The following is a 12,643-nucleotide window of genomic DNA, read 5'->3' as shown; positions in this document are numbered from 1 at the left end:
TGAGTGATGAGTTTAAATGATTAAAGAAATGTAAGACTCCAAAAGAAAACAATTGCAGGCGAGTAGCTTAGATGAAAAGTGATTGCCTTGCTGTTAACTCAATTGTGTTTATCTTTGTGTGTCCTTGTATTACTAATGTTGCGGGGACATAAACTTATTTCCACAACAGGGTCCTTACTCCTCTTACGGGGACAAAAAGCAATTCCCATTTGAGGTGGATAATGCTAATAAAAAAAGACTAAATCTGAGGTCTGGATGAGGGTAAGCCAATATAATTGCATTTGATGACTTGTTTCCATACATATATGTGCATCAGTTACCAAACAGATCCCCATCATTGGTGCCAACGATGGACCATAAGTCCCACGCATTTCCCATGCTCACTCACACCAAGCAGAGAGTTCCACCTCACTCTCTCCTCTCTCTCTCTCTCATTTCACCCTGTATGTCCTCTTCTTTTCATTCGCTCGCTTCCTTCATCACCGCTGCCATTATCATCCCACTTTGTTTTTAGCTGATTTTCAGCCTGACCTCATCTCTGGAGGAGGATAATTACCAAATGGGGACACTGTGTTTTAACAGTGATTTTCGAGGTCAGCAACTCGCTCACGTTTGCTAGCCTTTTTTGTTCCGGGCTGTCAGTAGGGAACTTGCCAATGTTCCCGTTCTCCCCAATAGTCTCTCTTTCTGACCCCCATGCATACATCGGTCCACACTGGGACTGGTTCAGGAATCAGGAGTAAACACTGTTATCTTTCACTGTTGCAGGACTTGGCAGGGCACTTTCTGTACACTGCGTCTTGGTACATTGTGTTCATGCAGTGTTAGATGTTAAAGAGTGGTGATTGCAGAGAATGTGGCATGGTTTTGCAGAATGCCAGCTTAATAAGTTCAGCCATGCCAAGAGCTATATTTGCATTCCAAACGCTCTGCTGCTCTACAATCCAAGGCACTGTACATTGTTTTCCCATGTCTGGAATATTAAAATGAAAAACTGCATATCGACTTCATAAACATCTGAGTTGCAACTCGGAGTCATTTGCAGCATGGGCGATTGCTAAGCGGGTTTTATTGGTGTGACCTGGATTGTCCTGAAGCAGGTGGCCAGTTATGCAAAGACTTAGGTACCCTGAGTGAGTAAAACGCTGGGCTAACAGAGCTGCGCTGGTATTCCGCTCACCTTGAGCATGTAAAACACTATCCCTGTGGAAGCACGAGGCAGGCATGGGGGAAGGGGTCAAACTTTCTTCCCTGACTAGACATAGATCACATAACTGGGCCAGCATGGGTCTAAGTCGGCTTCAGCTGTGGAGGTAAACCTCTTGATAAAGGAAAGGGGGGGGAAAGAAACTTGCCAATCAGTGTAAGTTCAGTGCTGCGTGTAAATCAAAACTAGAATGAAGACACTTCTGTGGCTGAAAGTCAAGCCTTATTACACAAATTCAGAACAACATGACAAGAGAGAGTGAACAAATCAATTTAGTGTCTGTTTAATGGACACATGCCTGAATTCGAACCCATCTATTTATTTCCCAGTAACAGTCATCACTGGCTCTACGTGTCAGTTTAAACGTGCAGCATTCAGGGAATGTAACTCCTGTCGTACGTGCCTCGAGGTTGCCACAGAAATTAAGCACATAGGTGTAAAGAAATGCCAGCCAGCCTCTCCATGGCTCCTTCAGTCCAGCTCCTGGCAGTGTGCTGGCAAGGTCCAGGCCCAGGAATGCTGTGCCCATCTGTCAACACAGAGCTGCCTTCCATGGCAGATGCCACAGAGAGGATTTTTGTAACCTGGCCCTGGGTGGATTTCATAACCTGGCCTGGCAGTAGCAGAGAGCCTTAGGGCTGCGAGAAGATTATATGTTAAGATAATATAGAGCTGCATGGATCCCTGTGTCTATGTGTGTGCATCCCAAGAAGGTTTTGCTCACCAGAGTGGTGAATAAGGGCATTCAAAAGCTTAAGTAGAATTCATTGGGCTTATAATGTGACAGATAACTTTTACCTGTGCTACATGCTCACCTCTGCTCATCTTTCTGTCCTGTACTCTCTTCCATCCCCTTCTCCTCCCCCTCTCATGTCTCTCCTAACCACTCCTCTGCTCTGAAATTTATAATGAATGGTGTTCTCTATGTGGGGCCTGAATATGTGTGGTGGACTCAAGGGATCACCACCTGAGTGATGAGTCTGTCTGCCCAAGTCTCTCTAGCTACCTCTTGCTCTCTCACTCTCTCTCTCTCTTGTTCACACACACACACACATGCTTGACCTGCTGGGAACACAGGGTCTTGCTGTATCAGGCCTGTGTGGCAGGGGCAATTAGAAAGGTCCAGACGGAGCACAAGCTCTCTTCTCATACTGTCCCCATTAAAGAGGGAGAGACAGGCAGTGAGGGAAGACAGGAGGAGGATACACAATAACAGTCTCTCTCTCCCGCTTATAAACACACAGTGGCTGTACAGTAACCTTATACAGACATATGCTTACTAAGGTAGTAAGCATGGTGTCTCAGAAGCACCAACAGTACAGTACAGTATGTTATAGTAAGCACTGAAAAAAAGTGTTTTTTTTTAGCCTGCTTAAAAGACGCCCTATTCATTGGGTCAAGCTATCACATGGGTTTCCCAGAAGTCCACTGTCAAATACTGAAAATAATAGGCCAGAGTTGGATGAATCAGTGTCCAGACCTGCCCGGCAGGATCTGTTTGCCAAGATAACAACACAATGATCGAACCCCTCAACGCTGCAGAACCTGCCACACAATTAGAGGTGATGAAAATTGATTCAGAGCAAGTGAATGACGTGTTTATGTGTTTTTCCACAGGAAGCAGTCATGAAGATGCCAACGACGTGATAGCTTCTGGAGGAATATGTTACAGCTGACAGTATCGTGTGTGTGTGTTTATGTGCATATCAGGATCTGATGGGTGGCAGATCACTCATCCGTGAAGAGAGATTGGCGCTCTTTGTCTCCACATGAATTTTCATGCATTTAGCCATGTGTGTAACTCAAGCTATACCAACAAGACTTATTCTAATGTTGGTCATTTAGCCTATTAGCAATGCTCTTACCTCATTTCTTGGTGAACTCCAGTGGCGTGAAAAACAGACTACTCAACATGTGAACTTGGCTGGTAAACTCTGGGTAATTTAAGGACCATAAAGCAATGGCAGCTGATGCAGCACAAACGGGCTGGCAGTGAGACCCTACAAACCTCGGGGCACGTAGTCGGTCCCAGTTCACTTGAGGACCCATGAGCTGAGGATCAAGAAAACTAATATTTAAAGAAGGGAGAACACAGAATTCATATATATTTATAAATAGGTAAACATTAGGGGAGTAATACAGCTCCTAATACATAATTTACGCAGAATTCAGATAAGACAAATACACTTTTATACAGAACCCCATATTTTACACAGCACAGAGGGAGATTTTAAGGAACAGGGCTGTAGATGTTTATCTACCCTGCATTCAGAAATTTCCAACAATTTGGGTTTAAAAAAAAATCTGTCATTTAAATTTGACTGGAGTATAAGATAAAATATGTCATGGTGTTTATTTAGATAACCAATATGATGTTGATGTGTGACAGTTAGTAAGTACTATGTGATGCTGCCCCCCTGTGGCCAGTTTTCATGATAACAATAAATAAGTAATTCAAACTGATGAGGTCAGGGAATAGTGTTTATTTTATTTTATTTTATTTAAGACATTTTTACACAAGAAGTGCTTTACTATGAAATGTAAAATCTTGTGTTACTAAGAAATCTCTTTTTGGTTACAAAAAAGAAAACAGATTTATTTAGACTAATTATAACAGGCAGTTTTTATAGCCTGCAACCACCTGTGTCACTGGGTCGCTGAACAGTCTCAACAGTTGGTGAAGGCAACATAGGCTGTCAGGCAGCAGGACGGGAGGAAGGGTAAGGGAGAATCCAGAAGACAAAACAATCACATGAACACCAGGAAAGGACTGCAAACCTGGTGGGTGGGTGCAAGCAAAATACACTAGCAAGAAAGAAAGAAAAAAAACTGTGATGGCAGGTAAACACAGTGCAGGAAATCACCCTTGGTCAGAATGGACATGAAATAAGACAAGTGAAAAAGAGAAACAAATAAACAAGCAACAAAAAAACAACAACAACAACCAAACAAGTGTGACAAGATAAGGCTTTTTATGACTCTGGAGGGAACTTGTGTAACAGATGTGTAATAAAATGTAAAAAAAAAAATATGAGGGATGTTAAAAAGGACTTGGTTGCAGAGATAAGTGCATAAGTTTAGGAGTGGCTCCTAAACTGTTCTACTGCTCATAAGTCTCCTAAATTTATGGAAGTGCAGTACTAAACTGCTGGATTACCCCCATTAAAATCACTGTAGCATGTACAATCTGTATATGTCAGCAAAGCACAATCTGCCCATTTAAAATCCATTCATCAGCTCATAAGCTACAACACAGTATCCCACTACTGACCTCAAACATCAGCTGTGAAGGGCCGTAGACAAAACTAAATTAGGCGCAGAGTTAGATCCATCCTCTTATGTCCCCTGGGGGCTCGAACATCACCTTGAACCCAGCAAAAGATTGTGTGAAGCCTTGCCAAGCTTATGAACATGACCTGGGGAGTGTGTATGAGGGATGGGGGAGGAGGGTGAGAGGATGGAGGGTAGATAAAGGGGATGCTGCTCTCTCCATCACAAAAAAAGATAAATGATCCACAGACAGATGGCACTCAACATCACTGCCATATTCAGATAGTTTCCAGTTACAACAACCTGAATCTGGATCAGCGGATGCTTATGGTTACACTTGTGTCGCTTGATGAATGAGACAGTGTTGACCCCTGAATGATCCCTGCAACAGCATGACTTCTATTGCTTTAATTCACTAATAAAAACCCACTTCATCACGACAGCAAGCACTTTTTTTGTTTCTTGTAGGAACCACATGGAAGTCTTAGAGCTTAAAATTAAGAGATAGATTTAGATTTGACTTATTGATCAGTAAACCACACCAGTATTAGCTACATAATAATCAGGTCCCCTTCTCTTACTTATGTTGTGAGAAACATCCAGGGTGCAGCGTGGATGGAGACACAGCATGAGAGTGCAGTTGCCAAGACCTGACCTTGAACTGGAAGCAAATTGGACTGTATAACCCATTATGGGTTATACATGGGGGGAAGAAGAAAGTACACAAGGAAACATAATATGTAATGAAGTCTTGAAAACAAGGATGGAAAAACAGGTGGTGATATGAATTTCAGCTGCATCTGACACTGTAGGTCTTCTGGGCCACACAAGAACTGTGATGTGTTATATTAAGACCGGGAGAAGAAAATACTTTAGGGCTCATCTGTAATTTGAATTTTAAGGAGATACATATTTTAAACACAGAAAAAACTGTGCACACAGTTCTGAAAATGGAAACTTATTTAACAACACTTTAACCCTAAGCACAATTCCACTGGTCTCACTCAAATAACATTGTGGAGGTTTTGCAAATCTCCAAACACAAATTGCATCATTTAGTACACTTTGTTCACCTAGAGACACAGGCATACAACACCCTGATTACCAATTAGTTTCACTCATGTTGCATCCGTTCATCTCAATTGGAAGAACCATTCAATTGTGTATGGATGTAAATATGTAGCATAGCCACATGAAGCTAAAACATAGATCAAATGATCACGTCAGTGTTTATTATGATACTCTATAAGACAGACATATAATTGCTGTGCATAGGCTGTTGTTTTGATGCAAGAAATTCGTTTTGAGAAGAGAGAGCACACCGTTGAGTGCTGTGTTTCATTTGTTAAGAGGTGTGTGGATTTTTGACAAACTCTTTAAGTATTTTCAGTCTGTGTTTGGAGTATTGAAAAACTGAGCCACAGTTTCTGGAGATGTGTTTAAATGTTTTGGAAAAAACTGCAATTTGAAATCCAGTTGTAAGCTACAATGAATTACCTTAAAACGTGACATATAAGTTCAGGGTGGAGCAGCCCAAGTGGTCTCTGCATGAAAAGGTTGCACTACAGTTATGCTGAACTAGGATACAGGATACAGAATTTCAATTTAACTACTACTCTCTCTGAGTCTTGGGACTTTGAAGATATTCAGTTAAACGTTTTTTAATGGTTCACAAATTTGAACTAACTGCTGTTCATGTGAAATTGATGGATTTTTGCTGAAAATATTCTCCTTTGGAGCAGTATAACATGCTGTTGTATGCTTAGATGGTTGGTTGGATTAGTTTGATTTTGACTTAGTGTATCACAGTAGGAGATATGTCTTGTTCCTATGGGACAAGTCACTCATTGTTTTCATTTCTGTAACAGTAGGAAAATGTAACTGTAATGAAAATGTTAATGATTGGAAAATATAGCAACAGACTATGACAAATTTACATTCCAAATTTTCTGAAGGAGCTTTTTTGTAATTAAATAAATAATTCTCAAGCAGTGCTTCTTTTTCTTTTTTTTTCTTCATGTAAATTATTGTTTCACATTTAAATTTACATCAGATATCCCCTAATTAAATGGCAACTTTCAAAGAAGTTTAGAGCTGTTACAGAGTTCGGCATCATCCATTCCTTACCTCTGTATGAACTCGGGTGTGTTGCTGTTCTGACTGCCGGTATACTTTGGTAGAGCCTTCATGTTAAAGTCACCACACTAATTCACTTTTCTCTGCCTTTATTTCTAGCAAGTAAGACAAAAGTTTGATTTGATTTCAGTCCCTCACAAAGATTTGCATTTATGTGTATCTAGTGTGTAAACTTGGGTGTGTTGCTATGTAAATGTTTCATACTCTACATGTATAATTAGGATGCATTTAAAAATAATAACATTAACATTTTGTATTTATTAATAAACATCATATAATCACATAAAGCTTAATAATAAACTACATAACATGGATTAAAAAAATTAAACTGATGCAGTGTCACAAACCTTTCCCTTGAAGAAAAAAGAAGGACTCGTTTCTCCTAAAAAGTGTCTTCAAAGGTTTTCGGTAAGCACGTTATCCCAAGCAGTTTGGAAAGCTTTGCCACAATTTCTCATTGTCTTCAGTCTCTTCACATAATCCCAGACTGACTATGATATTGAGATCTTGCCTCTGCAGGGAGCAGACCAAATCTCCCGCAGGCATTGTTCTCCTGTATGTTTGGGGCTGCTGTCTTCCAACAGACTTTGTGTGACTGATCAGACTCTGACATAAACCTTTGCACAGTAATACAGTTTTCGTATATATTTGCTTTCTATTTTTTAAATAAGTCTTTCAATAAGCACTATTCAGAACTGACCACATATTTGTGTTTTAGTGTATATATGCCATAATTGTTTATGTGCATGCTTACCTGCATATTTACATGTATTAACAGTAGTTTCTGTGGGTTTTTTGTTTTGGTTCCTTTTTTTATTTTTTACTTAACCACTGGAATAACAGACAAATTATAGAATATAATATAGCTGGTGTAATATATCATGTATATAATGTAGATTATACTATTTCTTTGTTCTTCCCAACATTAATGGATAAAAGTATTTGGACTCACGAATTTCAATAAAATGTTGAATTTTATTTTATTTGAAGAATTCCTAGAAATGTCCTTTGTTTTCATCACTGACTGGTAAAGTTATTTACATTAGTACATTCAGCGTTCGCAAAATAAACCTGACTTTATATACATGCACGCACAGCTAAGGTCAGCTGAAGGACAATTTTTTATTTTTTTGGTCTACTCTGTCCACCACTGCAATATTCTGACATTTGAAACAATAAAGTTAACGGGGAAAGTGTAATCTAATTGTTAACTATTATATAGCAAAACGCAAATAATCAGCCAGTTAGAGGATTTAAATTATCCAAAAGCCTCGAGGCCAGAGAGCACCAGCCAACGGTCTAAGACCCCACAAAATCCTGCTATCTTTCTTTCTCTTTCTCTCTCATACACACACGCAGTGAGCCTCCCTCTAACACACAACCCTCAAAATACCCACACGTTCCTGCAGCGGAAGTTTTTAAGCAACCTTATCTGAAGCTTTATCTGAGCTGGAGATGTGCTGCAGAAAGACAGGTCAAAGGGGACCGCGGGGCTTCTGCAGGACGAAGCATTAGGGATATGAAACACATGCCAGACCTGTCATGTCCAATTTACAGTTGACAGAATAAGTTAGTATCCAGTAGGACTGGGAGTTTCACTTAATTCTGCATGCATGTTCATAATATGGCTCCTTTCTTTAAATCTCTTTTTGCAATTGATGCTATAAAAAATATGGAAACGTTCATTCTGACTGCGCATGGGCAGCCTAAATTAATCATGTCGAAAACGTTTCCCTCACGTTCTGAGCCTCCCCGAAGCGCGTTTACTTTATTTAACCAATTATTACGACAAGAGCCGGGCCAGTGTTGACTCTCGCTGGGCCCGAGAAAGATTTTATGGCCATTCATCAGCTCGCGAGGCGCACAAATAGTCTTTAAAACTATAAACACAATCGCTGGATCGGAGACGGGGGGACCCATTTACCCCGTGGCTGCGCTAAACGCTTAAGATAAAACAAACGATAATACTGTCTGTCTCCTGTGACCGTCTCCACAGGCATTAATAGGAGGTTTAGTGCCAATGGTGCGAGGGGGAACCCATGTAGGTTACGCGTCATTACGCACAGCTGTCTCTATTTCACTGCTGACAGCTGAAGTCATATTGCCCAAATTATCATTGTTAAATTAAGAACTAAATGATTGTATGCTTAATTGATATCTCAGTGCGCCTGTATTTAACAGGACAGAGAAGATGCACAGAAAATTTAAACCCGGCTGAACGAATTGGGACTTTCTGACTGCCATAAGTGTCACACATGACACTTTTTTAGGATAACCCGGCCTGCAGCTTGGGTGGGAGCTTGTTGTCATCTGTTATCACGTCCCGATAAGACAGACAGCGTCTCCAAAAATCTCTTAGAGGCAGACAGCAGAGTGTGTCACTCCTGGTTTCAGGTTCCTTGTTCAGGGACCCAACCTGTTGTCTGCTTCCCTCCTTCTTGACGCTTGTCTGCTCTGTTTCCCCTCAGAAGAGCCACGGGCCGACACCCAAAGCACACACGCGCAGACGACCATCTAGTTGCATTAATGGATTTTGATTCCACCCTGAAAGTTAAACAATGCAAGTCAGTGGTCGCTAATGCAAGTTTTTGATGTGTATGTCAGATAAATTATTTATTTGGTACTTGAAGACCTGTATAAACATCCGGAGCTTGTATTGTGCGTAATGGACTACAGCAGTGCTAAACACTATCCGGCGAGATGGATACTTCATTTAGAAGCTTTATAAACCAGTGACATCCTCAATCAAAGCACAATAAGATGTGTTTCTCCAACAGGATGAAAGGATGTACTGATTTAGTGGAATATTTACAGCAATCCTATTTGCTCTGGGCAGAGTATAAAGGCTGGTTAAGCAGGCTACTTTGCTGCAAATTAAGAAATAGACCTATGACCAACATCAGGCCTAACATGCAACCTACCAAACATCACTTTACGTCAGTAAATGGGAGTACCAGAGCTCAAGGTCCCACTGGATCCCCCGTCCCTCCCTCATTCTCTGCGTCACTGAAAGGAGAGAGAGAGAGAGGGGCCAAGAAAAAAGTTTGGAGTCAGAGTTGACATTCAAAATGCACACTTCACTCAAGAACAGTCCGGTATACCAAACTTATACGTAAATCCAAGAAGGAAAGGTGGGTTTTTTTGTTTGGGTTTTGGTTTTTTTTTTTGGTGACTTCTTTTTGGCCTCCATGTGACAGATTAACAGATTATTTTTCTTTTTCTGGTTTTTGACAATGTTTCCCAGCCCTAGCACGTCCACTCCCTTCTCTGTTAAGGATATATTAAACTTGGAGCAGACTCATGACGTTCTGGCGTCTTCTTTGGACGATTGTTCTCGCATGGACTGCTGCACCGTGGCGACATCCTCCTCCTCCTCTTGTATGCTGGGCCGAATGAAGCAGGAGCCTCTCCGGGACATCTCGTCCACCGCCGCCTCGCTTCTTGTAGAGGACACACACGACTCCAGAGCCGGCAGAGGCAATGCACTTAACTTTGCTTCTACCTTTTATGGCAAATCCCTCATGGAGATGGAAATAGATAAGGGTGGAAAATCTGATGCGTTTGAGGGGAAAAGAAGAAAAGGTGAGCTAAAGAAAGAATTGTCTTTAGTTTGGAGGCCCATTAAACCTAGGCCTGGATACAGATGTGCTTGATTTGAATAATGGCAGATTCTCTGAATGTTATCTGCACTAAAGCAATAAGTACCACAAGAAAGTATACAAGAAAAACGGGGGCTGCTGGACAAAGGCCCTAAAATGAAACCTTTGAAATTTAAACATAAATGAAAGTTGGTGAACTTTAATACTGATTTGAAAATTAATTTGAAAAATGTAATAAAATCTAAACTATCATTGGCGTCTTTGGTATGAAATGACAAATCATAGCGTTGTGCGTAAATCATATTAGGAATGATTGGTCGCACGGATGGCCGGGCAATCTGCCCGAACGTGTGCCAATTGTTATGATCGTTATAACAGCGCAAAATAAAAAAATATGAATATAAATTCTAAAATCGTGAAGAATTCTAATCTAATTCAGTTATTTCTCTGTGCTTTTTCTGTCTGTGTTTGTCTTAATCAGGCGAATTCAGTGTTCCGTCAGAGTCTGTGGAGGACATAAAGGCCGATGATCAGGACCGGCCCAAGCCTCGGAGGCGCAGGAAGCCCCGGGTCCTCTTCTCCCAGGCACAGGTGTACGAGCTGGAGCGCCGCTTCAAACAGCAGCGGTACCTTTCGGCCCCGGAGAGAGATCACCTCGCCGGTGTTCTCAAACTCACCCCGACGCAGGTGAAGATCTGGTTCCAGAACAGGAGGTACAAGTGCAAGCGGCAGAAGCAGGACCAGAGCCTGGAGATGGTGTCCCTGCCGCCGCCCAGGAGGGTGTCGGTGCCGGTGCTGGTGAGGGATGGGAAGCCCTGTCTCGCGAGTGACGCGACCAGCTACAATCCTTCCTACAGTATGGGTCACATTAACCATTTTAGTTATAACAACTACACAGCCTTCAGCAACTACACCGGCTCCAGCTGCAACACGAACTATGCATGCAATTACCCCGCAGCCGCAATGCAGACTATGCAAGGTACCTCCAGCAACGGCAATTACGTGAACTTTGGGGTAGGGGATTTCAGTAACGTCCAGAACACATACTCCTCCAGTAACGGGGTGTCTTCCTTACACGGCATTAGGACGTGGTAAACAAGAGAAGAAGAAGAAAAAAAGATGTTAATTTACCTTAATAGTATTTTATGACTGCATGCGTGTATACCAACGAATTAAAACATTGAGGAGTTTGTGTAATTTACTTATATTTGATGAATTATTTCTCGTAGTTTCCGTTTGAGTTCAGCACCAGTTTTTCCTCTAAACGTGTTACATTTTAAGTTATTTTCAGCGCACATTTAATTTGAGCGAAAAACAAAATAATAAATGCCATTTTTTAATTTTAAAAATTGCCAGATTTCACTTTCTATTTTTCCATATCTTCCTTAAGGTGGTTATTACATATTTCTTTTTACGAAAAGTATTTTCGGTGGAAAACAAAACAACTTACAACTTAATTATATGATATAATTGTATATGTATTCTATATTATTATTGTTACTACCATTATTATTATCATTAAAATTTTTAGCATACAACCACGTCCTCATCGTGTCTGTTTTGGCTCTGTTATCTAACTGTACATCACAAACCCCCCACAAGAATTCAACTAAATCATCCAATAAAAAAACGATAATTTTAACAGCACATATAATGCACACCTGTGGGTTATATACTGGTAAACATGCATAAAAATAAAATAAAAAATCTGACATCTATCAAACCACCCCATGGTTTTTTTCTGGTTAAACTGCTCAAGTACCTATTAGAAAGCTTCATTCAGTAGGCTTCAACAAGGTAAAAGGTTGTTAAATGTTTACACTTTTTTTACAACCTACTGTCAGCTGCATGTACTTTTTACACATGTTTATAAGGTTGCTTTGACTAGCCGTGACCTTGACCTTTTAAAATGTTTCAAACTGGGTTCCAATAGGGAAAACCTGAAACGAATGATCAGTTTTTTTATGTAGATAAATTTTATATGAATTATTTCTTCATCTTCTCTTTGTTCCTGAAAGTCAATAGTCTTATTCCCTGAACTTGGAAACATGGTGGCAAATGCAAGCTGTGACCAGATCAAATATATGTAACTTTTTATGGACAGTACATTGGATTGCTGAAAATTACCGTAACATAACCTTTCGCTTTTTATTGTAACACAGCTGTTACTCTCCAACTGAACATACACCTAGTATCAAAATGATGTATTAAATACTAACAATACCAAAGCTCTATAAAGTCAAATTTACTAAATGAATGTGAAGTTGCCGAGGTCTCCCATTAGCCACCCGATCCCCGTGTTTACACCATCAGTGTGGTGTCGTGTACACTTCAGAGACCTCTGCCCACTTATCCAGATACAAACCCAAACACTCAATTGTCAGTATCTTGGTGCTAAATGCAAGAATGGCCCAATTTGCTTGACAGAGAG

At 40.6% G+C, this 12,643-nt stretch overlaps 1 protein-coding gene across 2 annotated transcripts; it reads left to right on the top strand.

The window, feature by feature from the left end:
• Window positions 1-9,634: 9,634 nt before the first annotated feature.
• Window positions 9,635-11,659, top strand: nkx2.5 (NK2 homeobox 5). 2 transcript variants are annotated; one of them, XM_005719616.2, is made up of 3 exons: window positions 9,635-9,744; window positions 9,858-10,195; window positions 10,694-11,659. In XM_005719616.2, exons 2-3 carry the CDS (start codon window positions 9,952-9,954, stop codon window positions 11,305-11,307), a joined length of 858 nt encoding a protein of 285 aa, XP_005719673.1. In that variant the 5' UTR covers window positions 9,635-9,744; window positions 9,858-9,951; the 3' UTR covers window positions 11,308-11,659. The 2 variants fall into 2 exon arrangements, with proteins under 2 accessions (XP_005719673.1, XP_005719672.1); XM_005719615.2 differs by having other exon boundaries at window positions 9,635-10,195.
• The last annotated feature ends 984 nt before the right edge of the window (window positions 11,660-12,643 follow it).

Source organism: Pundamilia nyererei, unplaced genomic scaffold, assembly GCF_000239375.1.
Source record: "Pundamilia nyererei isolate P.nyererei 1_Seehausen unplaced genomic scaffold, PunNye1.0 scaffold00001, whole genome shotgun sequence".
NCBI classification, from domain to species: domain Eukaryota; kingdom Metazoa; phylum Chordata; class Actinopteri; order Cichliformes; family Cichlidae; genus Pundamilia; species Pundamilia nyererei.
This window is presented reverse-complemented; position numbering and strand designations above follow the sequence as displayed.

Excerpts from the sequence above, each read along its gene's own strand:
- nkx2.5 (XM_005719615.2), top strand. The coding sequence starts at position 9,847 with ATGTTTCCCAGCCCTAGCACGTCCACTCCCTTCTCTGTTAAGGATATA. Across the intron at positions 10,196-10,693 it reads TGAGGGGAAAAGAAGAAAAG|GCGAATTCAGTGTTCCGTCA; the intron begins GTGAGCTAAAGA and ends TGTCTTAATCAG.